Source organism: Diceros bicornis, unplaced genomic scaffold (genome assembly GCF_020826845.1).
Source record: "Diceros bicornis minor isolate mBicDic1 unplaced genomic scaffold, mDicBic1.mat.cur scaffold_61_ctg1, whole genome shotgun sequence".
Taxonomy (NCBI): domain Eukaryota; kingdom Metazoa; phylum Chordata; class Mammalia; order Perissodactyla; family Rhinocerotidae; genus Diceros; species Diceros bicornis.
This window is the reverse complement of record NW_026691491.1, coordinates 1,453,078-1,467,365: the sequence shown is the minus strand read 5'-3', so window position 1 is coordinate 1,467,365 and position 14,288 is coordinate 1,453,078. Positions and strand designations below refer to the sequence as shown.

General features: G+C 53.2%; 1 protein-coding gene across 1 annotated transcript; it reads right to left on the bottom strand.

Annotated features, from left to right (window-relative positions):
• Positions 1-1,099: 1,099 nt before the first annotated feature.
• On the bottom strand, positions 1,100-3,403 carry LOC131403236 (ral guanine nucleotide dissociation stimulator-like). The gene is made up of 4 exons (XM_058537518.1): positions 3,353-3,403; positions 2,854-2,928; positions 1,759-1,880; positions 1,100-1,149 (listed from the first exon to the last, which is right to left on the bottom strand). The coding sequence occupies exons 1-4, from the start codon at positions 3,389-3,391 to the stop codon at positions 1,122-1,124; spliced, it is 264 nt and encodes an 87-aa protein (XP_058393501.1). The 5' UTR covers positions 3,392-3,403; the 3' UTR covers positions 1,100-1,121.
• Between the last annotated feature and the right edge of the window lie 10,885 nt (positions 3,404-14,288).

Sequence of the window (14,288 nt, the reverse complement as noted above, 5' to 3'; positions counted from 1 at the left end):
ACGATGTACCTGACAGAGAGGCTGGGGGCCTTCTAGGGAATTTCTGCCCAAAAAGAATCATATAAGGAAGTGCGAGGATGCTGGAAATCCTAGTTCACAGGGAGTGGTAAGGTTTATAGAAGAAAGTCCTGTTGTAGGTTTAAAAGCTGCATCATGAATCTTTTCCTCTGGATATGAAACAAGTGGGAAAAGGACTTCCATGGCATGGGCCAGGATGCCAGGAGGATTCCAGTCTAGGCGAAGGGTGAACAGGGAGCCCTAGAGGCGGCCTGATGGGGATGTCCTGTCGGCCCTTAGTCCATCAGCACATGGTCTTCCTCTGGCCTTGTCTTTTCCACATGCAAACTTTTATCTTTTTACATTTTTTCCTCATTTAGTGTTGATGCAAATCCAGAGACTGATTAGAAAATGGTAACTTCCAATATTTGGTCAAAAGAAACCTCAATGGGACAAGCAGAAAACATTCCTTCTTCCTGGAAAGCTGTAGAAAGACAGCTGCTGTCCTGGGGAAGGACATGGTCCTGGCAAGTGGTATTTGAAAGACATCTACATTTCAGTGGTTGTTGCTCTGCCTGGGAAAGCCCCTCCAACCTCTACATCCAGGGAGATCTGAGGGGCTGTCTCTGCTCCTGGCCCAGGTGAACCACACTGAAATGCACCTGTCCTCTGAGGAAGGGGGACTAGAGAGTGTCATTCAGTAGCCAGGGAGGGGACTGGCCGTCCTCCCTTCTCCCACATACCATAAGCTCTGACCATACATGTGTTCTTAATTCAAGGCGGAATGTGAGATTCTGTGTCTCATTTACATGAGCATAAGAAGTGAAAGAACCACACCACAACACCCAGGCTGTGACAGAAACAGAACTAACTGCAACATTCAAATCTGATATTTACTCTTAAACATATACTAATGCTCCTCCTCAATGGATAAACAGTCCCTGGGGTGCAGATGTCAGGGATTTGGAGGGGGGTCGTGCCCTCCATCTGGGGCTTTAGGGGAAACCAAGGAAAGTATTCAGATGTCTCCTTCACTTGGGGTGGGGGGGAAGAGCTGACCCGGTGCACCCCGAGGGTCCCAGTGGCCCTGCTCAGGAGAAGCTGAACTTGTGGTCTCCAGAGGGTTATGGCTCATCGCCAAGGGCACGGTGGCTGAAGAGAAGAAACAGACTATTTTGGGGTGCCTCCCTGAGATTCACGGCACACCTCCCTGCCCCCCTTCACTTTTATCTAAACCCTGTGCCGAGTGCTCAGTCCATCAACAGCACCCTGTTTGTCCCTGATGCAGGAGGCATCATTTAGCATCACCCATTTCAGAGGAGGCAACCGAGTCCCAGAGAGGAGAGGGGAGCGGCCTGTCCCAGGCCTGGTCAGCACTGGAGCTGGGATCTAGGCCCATGCTTAGCCCGAAGCTGTACTGAGCCCCTGGATTCAGTCGCTGTTGGTCCGAACACTCACTTGGCCCTGAACTGGAGGATGTCCAGTTCCTCTTACTCCTGAAGAGCCGCATTTTGCTCGCCTTCTGGTGTGCGGGCTCCAGCTGGCAAGAGACCCAGTAGCTACAGGACAGAGTGGACCTGTGAGCTACCAGGAGCCACACCTCAGGTGCCCCTCCCAGAGTCTGCCAGCAGCTGAGTCCTGGTGCCCCATGGGTCACCACGCTACGAGTTCTGAGGCTGATCAGCGAGCCAGGCCACAGGCTCTGGAGCTGGCCATCAGAGAGAGTCTGGCCTGCCCTCACCCAACTCCTGTCCCCCTCACCTCTCATGGACACTGATGGGCTCCATGGCCTGGAACCAGGCCCCAAATCGCTCGTCGGGCTCCAGGTCATATGCATTTGCAGCCTGCTGGAGCAGCTGGATCCTCCGGATGACTTTGAATTTCTGGGAGGAAGGACAGGATGCAGACAGGGCTTGGGTGGGGAACGCTGCCAGGGACTTGTGCGGAGTGAGGATCTGGTCTGGGGTCTGTGCTCACTCGGGACCCCTCCTTCCTTCCCAGTCCATTCAGGACTTGCCTGTCCTCACAGTTGGCTTGGCTTGAATTAGTTCCTCATCCAGGAAGGTGTCCTTGATGCCAGCCCCTCCCGCACCCGCCAACGTGACGGGATTCCCAGCTCTGTGGATCTGACTCTCCCAATAAATGTAAGACCCAAGGGATGAGGCCAGAGAAAGTCTTGCCAGGGGAGGTCTCTGATTTCCACATCCCCACCCTCCCCATAGCTGCTCACTTCACACCATTTCTGGAAGTTGACCCGATTTCCCTGGAAGGGAGACAGCCAATGTCCATTAGAAACAGCCCCCTAAGCCCATAACCAAGCCCCATCCCACCCCTTCTCAGGCTGCAGGAATGTCAGGGCCCAGCAGAGGGCAGACCTTCCACAAAGAGAACTTGACACTGGGCCAGGCTCTGGGCTCCAGGGCAGGAGGGACAGGGGAGCTGAGGCCAGAGACCTTATGTAGCACACCCTCTCTGATGACAGACGGGGAGACTGAGGCCTCAGGGAGGAAGGGACAGCTGGAACACAGAAGTGCTTCCTCACTTGCAGGGGCTGATGGCACTCCCCCAGGGGCAGGGCCCGAGGGGGAGGCTGACTCCATCTCAGACACAGCCTCCTGCAGCTCTGCAGGCAGGCAGCTATGAGCTTCACCAGCCCAGGTAGACTAGTGGGGGGCTTATGCGGAGCGTCTATTCACGCATTGCTAAGATGGGCCTGACTCCCCAGCTCCAGGGGTGGCCATGGGGCTCTCATGAGAGGAGGTTTGCCAGATACTGAGAGCTCAGGTCCCAGTGCAGGGCTCTCGCCTCCCAAACCTCAGGATCCTGCTCCCTGGCCCCACCTCCAGGCTCACTCACTTCCAGATCATCCGCCATCCCAAAGTCCAGCAGCTTCAGGTGATAGAGGAACATGCCCAGGAAGGGGACGACACCCTGTGAAATCAGGGTGGGAGTGGTGAGATGAGTCCCACCTCTCAGGTGCCCCCATGGACCCTCCCCCAAATCCCTTCACCCCAGCCTCCTGCCCACCACAGACTCCTACAGAGAACAGCCTAGGACCCTCCGCGGCCTCCCCCCAGTTGCCCCCTCCAGGACCACCCAACTTCCCCAGTCACCTCCCAGGGGCGGCTTTTGGCAAATCCCAGGGTATGTGGTCCCTGCCCCTCCCCTCCCTAACACATCCTGGGCCCAGCCCTTCCAGGCCTCCTCCTGGTCACTTCCAGGGCAGGCATTTCAGGCTCTTGGGCTCCTGGAGCTGGGCTGGAGGAGGAGGGACCCCTCTCTTAGGGAGGCCTCCAGCCGTGAGGAGAGTGACCCCTCCCCTGACACCTGGACCCTCCCCCTCAGGCCACCTCACCTGCTGCTGCTGCCTCTCCTGGGCTCCCTGGGGGTCCATCTCCAGGGTGGCCCTCACAGATGTTACTTCCTGCAGGGTCAAGGACAGGCTCAGGGAGGCCATGTTCCCTTCCCCATGTCTCCCAGGCCCCTGATCTTGGACCCTGGACATCTGGTGTCTATGGCTGCTCCCATTCCAGGGTGCCCTGATGCTAGATCACTCCCAGCTCCAACACTCCCTCCGCTGTGCCCTCAGGCCTGCCCAGGCCCCTAAGCCTCTCTCCTCATCAGGAAAGTGTGAGGAGGACTCCCCATGCCTCCAGGGTCCCCTGAGGACTCAGTGTCATCTGACTGTCACCAGTGCTGTCCCCTAGCCCCTCAAGGAGGAGGAGCACAAAGCTCCTGCACATTCCTCTCCCCCTTGTACCTCATCACCTCTGTGAGGCCTGCACCACAGATCATCTCCCTCCATTTCCCAGATGAGGAGACCGAGGCCCACAGAGGGGCAGTGACTTGCTCAGGGGACCACAGAGGAGACCGCTCCCCCTCCCAGCCAGAGGCCCTGGCCCCTGGCCTTCACTCCTCCTCCAGACACACCTCGGACTAAGGTCCCATCCTCTGGACTCTCGGGGTGTGTTGAGGCCCTCAGTCAACCTGAGCCATGGATGGAGAGGCACAAGGTGTCTCGGGGTCCCATGCAAATGGCTTCTGTGTTTTCCAGCCCCCTGGGATTCCCTGACACCAGGCTGGACCTGAGGCCATGCCAAAGTCCTCAGCTCCCTAGGATCCCCTCAGGATGGTTCCTGCACAGAACTCCTCCTTCATTCACTCAGGAAGGGGACCCCCTTGTGCCACATCGGAGTGACAGTGTAGGGGCTGACCACGGCACTGTGTAATGGTGACATTTGCATCCTTTTTCACTTGGAAACTTCTAATGTCCCTTCTCCTTTCTCAGCTCTCATGTTTGAAGTCTGTGGTCTGAGCCTTTGCACAATCCTTAGGCCCCTCCTGCCAGGGCCTCGATGGAGGCCATTAAGAATCTGTCAGGAAGGTCCATTAAGAATCTGTAGGTTCCCTGATAATTCTCATTGCCATCTGGGGCATATCCTTGTCGACAAGGCACTGGGGGTGACTCACTGGTTTGTCAGCAGTGACCACTATCGGGCTAGACTGCACAGTCCCAGGGAGCACACAGTTCTGTCCCAGATCCACCATTTGGCCCAAGGCTGTGCAGCCCCTGTGTCCACAAGGCCTGTGTGACCTCACAGTGCCCATCCCTGGGACAGGCAGAATGCCCTTCCCTGTGAGGTGCAGTGAAGAGAGAAGGAGCAGCAGGGGCCTGGCTTCCTGAGGACAGACTGGGCTGCTTTAGGAAGAAAGGAACCCCCACCCACTCCATCCACCCGCCAGCCTGGAGGAAGATGAGGGCCAGCTGATGGGTCCGCATGGAAGCCAGACACCTGCTCATTCTGCTAGCTCCTCACCTCCTGGAACAGTCCAGGCGACACCACTCTATCCCGTGACCAAGGCCTCCTGCCCCAAACAGTCCCCACCTGCCCCTGCAGCTCACACCCCCCGCTTCCTGTCCAGCTGGACAAGACAGACCGTTATTTCTCGGGGAAACTTAAGTGAAAAACTTACCAAAGCACATCCTGCCTGGTCCCTCCCCACCTCACCTCCCGTCCTTCCAGATCTCCAGCATCCACTCACCTCCTTGAGAAGCTTCCTGCTCTCCCGCTGGCATGTTTGGAAGATCTTTTTAAGGATTTTACAGTTCTTCCTGAGGAGGGAAAAAAGGAAAGAAACACTGTGGAGTGGTTTGAGGGTAAATCCCTTTTGTTTGAAAACCCAGAAGATCCAGACAGCCTGGATGAGCATTTTCACTGTGTCCTCTGAGCCCTGAGGTGTCTGGGACTGGGGAGGGGGCTCTCCTATTGTCACCTGGGGCCTCCATTCTCTTATTTTCTCAGCAGATGTGTTTTAAACAGTCTTAATTTCACGTGGACAGAGAGTTCTGTTGCTGCAAACACTTGAAAATCTTCAATTTGGTTCAAGCCATGATCTGTCACTTAGGGAAACTGATTCCTGAGGCAGAACCACTGGCCTAAGTTTTCAGAAAGACTTGAAGCCTGCCAACCAGGTCAGACCCTATCCCCAGGGTTTGCTGTCTCCCAGGAGGTCCCAACTGACTGAAGGGCAATGCCAGCCCTGTGGGGGGTGTCTGGTCCACCCAGGTGGTGCTCGCATGGAGAGAGGCCTACCCACCTGGACACCTGTCTCCACGTATCTTTTAAACGTTGAATGGAGGGGCCCTCCAGAGCCCAGAAGATCGTATGGAGAGAGGAAAGGTTCCTCAGGCCTTGGCATTCCTGGGGAAGGGAAGAGAATGAGCTGTGAGGGGGAGCTGGAGCCCTGCTTCCTGTGGCTTCTGTCGCCTCATTGACGTCTCCTGTCCTGGATGAGACAGTGGCTCAGGGAACCCGGAAAAGACACAGCTGGAACCTGATGAGGAATACTTCCAGGGAGGAGGATTTTAGCTCAAGCCAAGAAAGGACCCCAGGAAGGGGTGAGATTCCCACCACTGGGACCAGGAGTCAGGTCATCGAGGCCTGGCAGGAGGGGCCTAAGGTTTTTGCAAAGGCTCAGACCACGGACTTCAAACGTGAGAGCTGATAAAGGAGAAGGGGCAGTTCCCCTGACTCCAGAGAGGGGCTCCCAGGGCCTCCCACATCTTACCTTGGCCACCTGGATCCAGAGCTCCACCACCCTGGCCCTGTCCTGGGCCGTCATGCTCGGGTCCCCAATGCAGGTGGTGATGATACATTCGACCACTCTGTTAAAGTGGGTCATGGTGGCATGGATGGTCGGTGCCAGATGCTCAATGCCCCTGTTGTCACCCTGGGACCTGATGGTTTCCAGGAATTCGTGGGGCCTCACTGTCTTGAAGAGCTCCTGGGGAGGACAGGGAGTGTCACCCAGCCCTGCCACAGCCCAGCTCAACTTCCGCAGCCCCCAGTCCCAGGCCGGGTCAGTGGTGAGAGCTGGAGCTCAGGAAGCTGAGAATGCGGCCTGAGGCTTGTGGGAGTCCCTGGGTCTTGCCTGTGTCCCCTGAGGGCCCCCAGCACAGGATGACCCAGGAACCGATACTGTGGCGCAGGGAAGTGGCATTTGCTTGCCGCCCAGTCTCACTTCCTCCAAGCACCAGAACTTGGCTCCTGCTTGACCATCTCTAGGGGCATCTTCCACCCATTCTGACCATCCTGGGGTCTGACTCCTCTTTCAGATGCACATTCCCCCAAGGCAGCAACAACCAGGGGCTTTGTTTGTCTGCCTTGTAGTCATGTACACATGAGGTGCCTAATTAGTGCTGAGGCTGTTGAGGCCTCCTGGGCAAATGAGTGAACTACCCAAGGATGAGACAGCGCTTCAGTGTGCTCCGCTCCCCCACCAAAGCGCAGACTCTGCCCAACTTCCTTTCTCCTCCACCTCATCCACCTGCACAGCCACTCTGCACGGCAGCTGCTCTCAAAGTCCATCCCTACTGTCCACATGAGGACAGCAAAGGCTTGGGAGTTAAGAAGGCTGCTCAGGTCACATGAGGGTGAGTGGGGAAGCAAGAGGTTGGACCGAGATCATGGGATTCTGGATCAGGAAATGGCAGGTCTGGGGCAGCTGATGGCACAGGGAAGGCCGGCCCCACCTGCCCTGAGAGCCCCGCTGCTCACCACATCCATCAGTGTCAACTGCTCTGCCACCAGCCGGGGAGGGAACTCCAAGAAGTCAGGCTTCTCCTCCCTCAGCAGGTTCTTGGTGGTCACGTCCCAGGGGCAGGCGGGCTCTGGGGCTGGATCTGGCTCTGCTGTTATCTCTCCAGGTGGAGGGAGGATTCTCCCTGGAGCCAGTGGTCCAGCTGGCTCCAGCTCAGGAGCTGGCACTGGGGCTGGAGCTGAGGTTGGTGGTGGCTCTGACCCTGGAGGGACTGATGGAGGTGACACTGGCTCCAGCTCTAGCACAGGTAGTGGAACTAGAGCTGGAGCTGGATCTAGCCATGGAGCTGGCCCTTGCTCTGGCTCTGGAGCTGGAGGGAGCTCTGGAGATGGTACTGCAGCAGGAGAAAGAAAGTTTCACTCAAGTAGCTGACTTCCCCTGTCCTGTCAAAGCCAGGAAAGACCCCACTGCCTTGAAGTGAACCAAGCCTCTGAATACTCTGCAACTTGTCTTCCCAGACTGCCGTTGCCTCACCTTCCAGCTCTGCCTCAATGGGCCGTGGATACTCCAGCTGGACCTGGAGAAGGTAGGCGTGGCCCTGAAGCCCCGAGCCAGGCAAGCTGAGATGCAGAGAGGCCAGCTTCATGCTGAAGCAGGGATAGTGAAGGAGCTCCCAGAAATCCTGCCCTGGGTCCAGGCAGGTTTCCACCAGAGAAGAGATAGCACTGGGGGAGGCAATTGGGCAACAGAGTCAGAGGCCTGGGCTTTCCCTCCACGCTTCTCACCCGAGGCACCCTGGCTTGGGACTGGGCCCTATGCCTGCCCCTCTCCATCCAGGTGAGAGCCTGGGTCTCTCCCTGACCCCTGTGAGGCTGTCCTGGCAGTGGCAGGCCTGCTTATCCAGCAGGTTGACACAGAGTCTGTTGTGACTCTCTTCCCACTGACACTCTTCTCCTGAAGGTCTGGGACACAGCCCACCCCAGCCCTCCATGCACTTGTGCAACTGGATTGAGCACTGAGACAGATTTGTGACCAGGTTGCTCACACACCTCCTGTTCTGGGCCTGGAGGCGGTGGTCAGAAGAGGTAGATGTGGAGAAGGGGAGGCAGATTCAAATGGGTCTGTGGTGGGAATGGGTTTCTAGGGGAGAACTCAGCCCAGCCACCCCTCTGGTTCCCAGGGGTCCTGGCACCCATCCGTGGCTCTTTGACTCCTGTCCTCCTGGAGTGGAAGCCACCGGGCCTCTGCCTTCCCATGGGAATCAAAAGATGCGTGAGATGCGGCTCTGACAGGCTCACCTCAGCCACAGCCTCCATCTCTCCCCCCACAGCTTGTTCTTTAGAGACAGGAGGCCGTCCTTCTGGACCCAAAGACCACTCACTTTTTTAGGTGGTCCTGCGCTCTGCCCTCCTGGCTGGAATAAGGGGAGATGCCTCCAGATGTAAAGGAGGCTATGAGGGCATCCCTTGGGATGGACGGTGGATGACAAGACCTGCGAATGATGTCGAATGTCAATGTCTGACTCTCAGACGGAAATTGAGGCCACGCATTGTGTCTCCTTCATTCACTGAGTTTACTGTCTCCAAATGTCCTGCATGCAATAGGTGCTTGATCTACATGGTTGAATGAATGTAGTCCACCCAGAACCATCCCAGACACCTGAGTGGGCCTAGGGCCTCTCTGCTGCCCCAGAGATCCTTGACTGGCTACCCCAAGGAAAAGGACCAGGACCAGCTGGATGGACTCTCCAACTCCTTGACAGGGTGGTTTTCATGTGCTTTTCCAAATTCAGAAAGGCCGCATCTCAGAGATGGGTGAGGCAGAGTGCTTTTCTCGGGGAAGAGAGAAATGAACACCATGAACAACCACAGCACGTCCACAGCCCTCTCTGCAGAGCCAGGCACCAGGTAAGCACCCGCCATGGCTGACCCCATGAATTCCTACAAGATCCCCATGAAATTTATCCTCTTCCAACCTACTTTTCAGAGGAGCAAACTGAGGCTCAGAGAGATTTGGTGACACTCCCAGGACACAGAGCTGGCAGGGGGCAGAGTCACCACTGTGCTGAGGAGGGAGTGGCCACTCACCTAGTAAACAGCTGGTCCAGGACCTGGTGGGATGTGTCTAAGGCCGAGTAGTTGACCATGAAGGTGGTGAAGCTAGAGATGTTCCTCCTCAGGAAAGCTGGTGCGATGGACTCTGTCAGCTTCTCCATCATGCCTGTCTGGAGGGCCCGCATCCTGCAGGCCTCATTGAAATTCACGGTGGACTCATGCTCACACTGAGGGAGAAGAGGAGGTACATACACTCAATGACATCATGGTGAACCAGCGGGAGGATTGAGGTGACTTTCTACCCTCCTGTGTAGCTGGTGGGAAGGAGTGGAGGTCCAGGTTCCTTTGGGAGTGGGACTGTGGAGCACTCTAATGAGAAAACCCTGGGGGGTTCCAGGGGAGACTCAGATTTGAGTCTGCATTCTAGTAGTGCCTTGGTCATCTCAGAGTCCTGGGTATGAAGACCCCTCTGCACCCACACTCACCTCAGACCAGCCCTCTTCATTGATGGACTGGTGCACCTGTGTCCTCTCCAGGGAGATGGCGAACTGGAAACCATCTACCAGCTCCTCAACCATCACTTGGGTGCAGCTCTGCAGTGACAGTACCCAGAAGTCAGGCCAGGAGGCATCAGGGGCCTGCCTGGACTTTGCCACAGAGGGAAACCCCACCACAGTTCAGGCACAGAGGGGCATCTGCATAGTCTCCATCAGGGAAGGAATGTGATGACACCTCGATGGCCTGGGATTCACATGTGGGTAGAAGAGCTTGGTCCCCAGCACTCACCATCCTCTCCTGCAGCCACATCTTCAGTATGAACATGACACACCACCAGATCTCCACCATTTAGCTACCTGCTCCTGCTCAGGGTGGTTCCTCCTCATACTACCTTCTCTAACTCCACCTCCCACATACACACACACACACACACACACACACACACACACACACAATGAGGGTCAAGGGGTGTGGGGCTGTCCATTTGGGATCACAGTTGTGGCCTGACCTAGAGTGGCCTGCCTTGGGCTACGCTGTTACCTGATGGTTCCTCCTGCCAAAAGGCCACAGACATTCGAGGTGAGGGCTGAGCCAATGTCTAAAGCGACTTAACATGCTCTCATTCTTGGCTTTCCGGGGGCCAGAGCCTCGGAAAGTCACAGGACAACACGAGAACATCCTGCTGTGTCGAGTGTCTCCACTCAAATGAACTGGACAGGAGGCTGTGGTTACAATGTGGGTGCCTGGTAACCAGAGTTCTAAGTTCTGTTGGGGGCTGTCACCAAGGAAGTGAGGTCACTTCTTCAAGGTTCTATTACTTGGCCCCTTCCCTCAATCAGACCCACCCAAAGACCCCGCTAGGCTGTTGGCTACTCTCCCTCCTTGCCCATGTCATCTCCATCACTGTACACAAATATCCATCACCACCCTCCCCACAGCTCCTTGGGAGCGGAACCAGTGGCCAGCTTTGAGGAGACAGAGCTGAAGTCACACCTCTTTTATCCTACCAGTTCTGTGTCCTGGAAAAGCCACTGTGCCTCTCAAGATCTCCCCAGTCTCCCAACCTGCACAATGGGGATGGTGCTAAAAACAGCTTTCTAGGAACATCGTCAGGTGTATATGAGATAATACCTACAACACCTGTGGATTGGTGTCACATGTGTCTAATGCTGAACCTCCCATCTAGGTCAGTTCCATCTGTGCAGCCTCCACAAACCCCCACTCCATACTTCTTGTCACACATCATTGGCCTGAATTTGGTCTGGTCACTCTTATCTGCAAGAGCGGTTAGGAATTTTATCTTTTAGTTTGTTGAATTGCCACCCAAAATAAAACTGATTCTTTGTTCTGAATATTAAGGGAGAAGGTGAACAGTGGAAACTACCCGTGCTCTCGCCCTACACTAACCTTCAAGTTGAAGGGGAGGAGATGAGCTTTTCAGATGAATCAAGCATGTATTTACCTACCACAGGCTCTCTTTTCTTGTTGTTTATTCATCCACAGAGAACAAGAAGTCTTGCTTCCAAACCAGAATCTATGAGATGTCCACTGCCCTCTGTTCCCAGCAGAGTGACCGAAACCAATTTGTTGGCTTTTATTTGCCTGGCCCTTGTAAGTAAATCTGAGAACATTCTTTGTATGTCCTTCATAGAGTGGGTCTGGGAGGGTCTGAGGTTGTAGAGAATTGTAGGCAAATATCAGGCTCCTGAAAAACTGAGTCAAATTTGAATCTCTGTAATTCAAAGAAGGAGAGTGACATCAGCATCATCGTGGAATGAGACTCCTCCTGTTTTTCTACTCCTGCACTAACAATGCTTTGGCATCCATCCGTAGACAAAAGTGCCTTTGTGGGAGAAGTGGGATCCAGCACCATATGGCAAGGGAGCCAGAGGGCGTCTCACCCAGCCATGCATCTGGTAATAGGCAGACAGACCTCGGTCCCAGCTCTGGACCCTGCAGTGGCCCGTGAACCAGCTCAAGCTCCTTTCAGCTGCTGCATGGAAACACCTGAAAACACTGTCTTAGATCATGACACACAGAAGAGAGGGCCTTTGTGGAAGTCCAGGTTTCAAGAAGAGAAGTTCCAGCCCTCTGTTGGAGCACAAAAGTATGAGTGTGGATGGGTTGAAGAGTTTGGGGGCATTGGCAGCTAGGTACTCTCAGAGGGCTTTAAAGGATGTGGATCCTGTAACTGCACTGAGCACTCCATCAAGAAGTCTCCCACGACTTGTGGGGTATGCCTCACCCATGCATCTCCCCAGCTGGCCCTTAGGCACCCCCAGTGCTCTGCGTGCCTCACATACACACACCTCCACCCTAGGGCTTCTTCCTTGTGTATGCTCCCAACCGTAGTGGTTGGGATTGGCTTAGATTGCCAAATCTAAGCCAATTTGGCAAAAGTGAGCCCAAAAAACAGAACACAGGCAAGACAACCTATCGAAAATTCAGACGACTTAGTACCAGATGAAGGAAGACAGGAGGGTGGAGAAGGGTGGAAGCAATGGAGTGGACCACAGAGGGAACCTGCCGTCATGCATCCCCTTCCCCTTTTGTGGGGACTCCAAAGGTCAAAGGAGAGCTCCAGGACAATCCCTCTCATCTCGCTTTCTTTCCTCAGGTTTCACACCCCCAACTTCCGTCCCCATTACACCCACTTCTTTTTCATAATAACAAAGCAAATAATAATTTTGGCAACAGCCAACATTTTTTAATGCTAGACATTGTACCAAGTGCCTTACACGTGCTTATTCATTTAGTCTTCGCCAAAGCAGTACATTGTGATGTAGGTAACGTTGCAGAAGAGGAAGCTCAGGCACAAAATGACTAGCCCTCCTGCCCTAAGTGGCACAGCTCCCGCAAGGCAGAAACAAAAGCTTCAACTAGTGCCAGCTCAAGACTGTATAGACAGTATACACTGAAGGCAGTACAGACAGAAGGGTCTTAGGGGTGAATACTGGAGGACAGGGTCCGAGGAACTTACACAAATCTGATTGCATAGCAATTTCAATAAAATTGAGATTATTTCAACTGCCCTTGTGAAAGGATAGAGCAGAGAGGGGAGGCTGAGGGGCATGTGGGGATGTGTAGAGCATCCCTAAACCCTCCCTGACACCATTGGGTCGACACAAATGTCTGACTCTTATTCTCACTTTCTCGAGCACTCTACTACCCTGCCTCACATTGTGGTCACAAACAAGGGAGGGGTCTTTACACTGAGGAAGCACGTGGAGGCCCACTCGAGGAGATTTCTATAAGACTGTCCTGTAAATGATGAGTCAAAGGGTCTGGCTCATTTTGAGAATTTTAGTACCTAGTTTAGTTGGCACAACTGGATGGGAAACAGATGCTGGGATAACGCATTTGGTTAAATTTAATTTCAGTATTGGATTTAGTATGACTTTCTTCTGCAAATGCTCCAAATGATTACATCATATCTAAATATACCTAACTCCTAGATATGTAGGTTACCAAAAATACATGATGTTGTTTACCCCCAAACATTAATAATTGACAGACACCAAGATAAGGCAGCAATTTGGAATATTTCTTAAAATTTCCATTTATTATAAATTGAACTTTATACTTATAAATGTGGAAACTGACATTTGTAAACTATCACAGTACAATAGACTCTATTCAGATGGAGTTTGAACAGTTTTTTAAAAAACTGCTCTGATCAGCCAAGTGATTTCTGATGGATCTCTGGTGTTTGTGTTAGATTTTGCAACAATCACCATCTTAAATCATCTCTGATATATATTTGTTGGTTTATGGCAGTGAATTAAAATACATGTTTTAAGGAAGGTGTATCTTTTTCTTTTTCATCTTTTTAAAGAGTTTTTGTGATGTATGTTGAGAAAATAGTACTTGCTAAATTGTCACTGAATGATGGATTAGTAATGTGTTAATGCTGCAAAATGAGAGCGAGGGACCACACTCCATGCATGGCGTGGCCAAGCAGAGCGTGTCCCTGAGGCTCAGCTGTGCGACAGACGACGTGAACGTGCAGAGTCATAACTTGAAACCATGGTGGGGACTTGCACCTGGTCCATGCCTCTGTCTCTTTCTCTCTCCCATCTTCCTCTTTTTCTGTCAGCTCTTCTTGATATTAAAAAAAATCAGATCTTTAGCCTCAAGTGGTTCTACCATGTCCTGGAGGCAAATATGGGATAGTTCTTTTTTTTTTTTTTTTTGGAGTTAATTTCTTTTTTCTTTTTGAGGAAGACTGGCCTTGCACTAATATCTGTTGACAATCTTCTTCTTTTTCTTTTTTCTCCCTAAAGCTCCAGTACATAGTTGTGTATCATAGTTGTAGAGTTGTAGCTCTTCTATATGAGACGCTGCCTCTGCATGGCTTGAGGAGTGGTGAATTGGTCCACGCCCAGGATCCGAACCGCAAACCCCAGGCCTCCGAAGCAGAACATGCGAACTTAACCGCTACACGACCGAGGGGGCCCCGGGATAGGTCTTACCTTGGGCAGTATTTAAACCTCTTATCTTTTCTATCAGAGAAGCATTAGTCTAGACAATACCTGGAGAGCCTCAACAGCTATTAAAAGCAGAGAATTAGCTTCCGTGATTCTTTATTTTCCTTCCGATAGTCTATAGGATCGTCCACAGAACCACTAAAATATTACTTGATGAGATGTAGTATTCCTTTTCACGGACCATGGAGACAAACCTTCTGAAAGAGAAACA

Bases quoted from the DNA above. Each gene is read 5' to 3' on its own strand.
- LOC131403236 (XM_058537518.1), bottom strand. From the start codon at position 3,391: ATGGACCCCCAGGGAGCCCAGGAGAGGCAGCAGCAGCAG. The intron at 1,881-2,853 runs GTGAGTGAGCCT...CCTTCCTCCCAG, and splicing joins GGATGGCGGATGATCTGGAA to AAATTCAAAGTCATCCGGAG. The intron at 1,150-1,758 runs GTGAGGGGGACA...TCTTCTCTTCAG, and splicing joins CCCATCAGTGTCCATGAGAG to CCACCGTGCCCTTGGCGATG.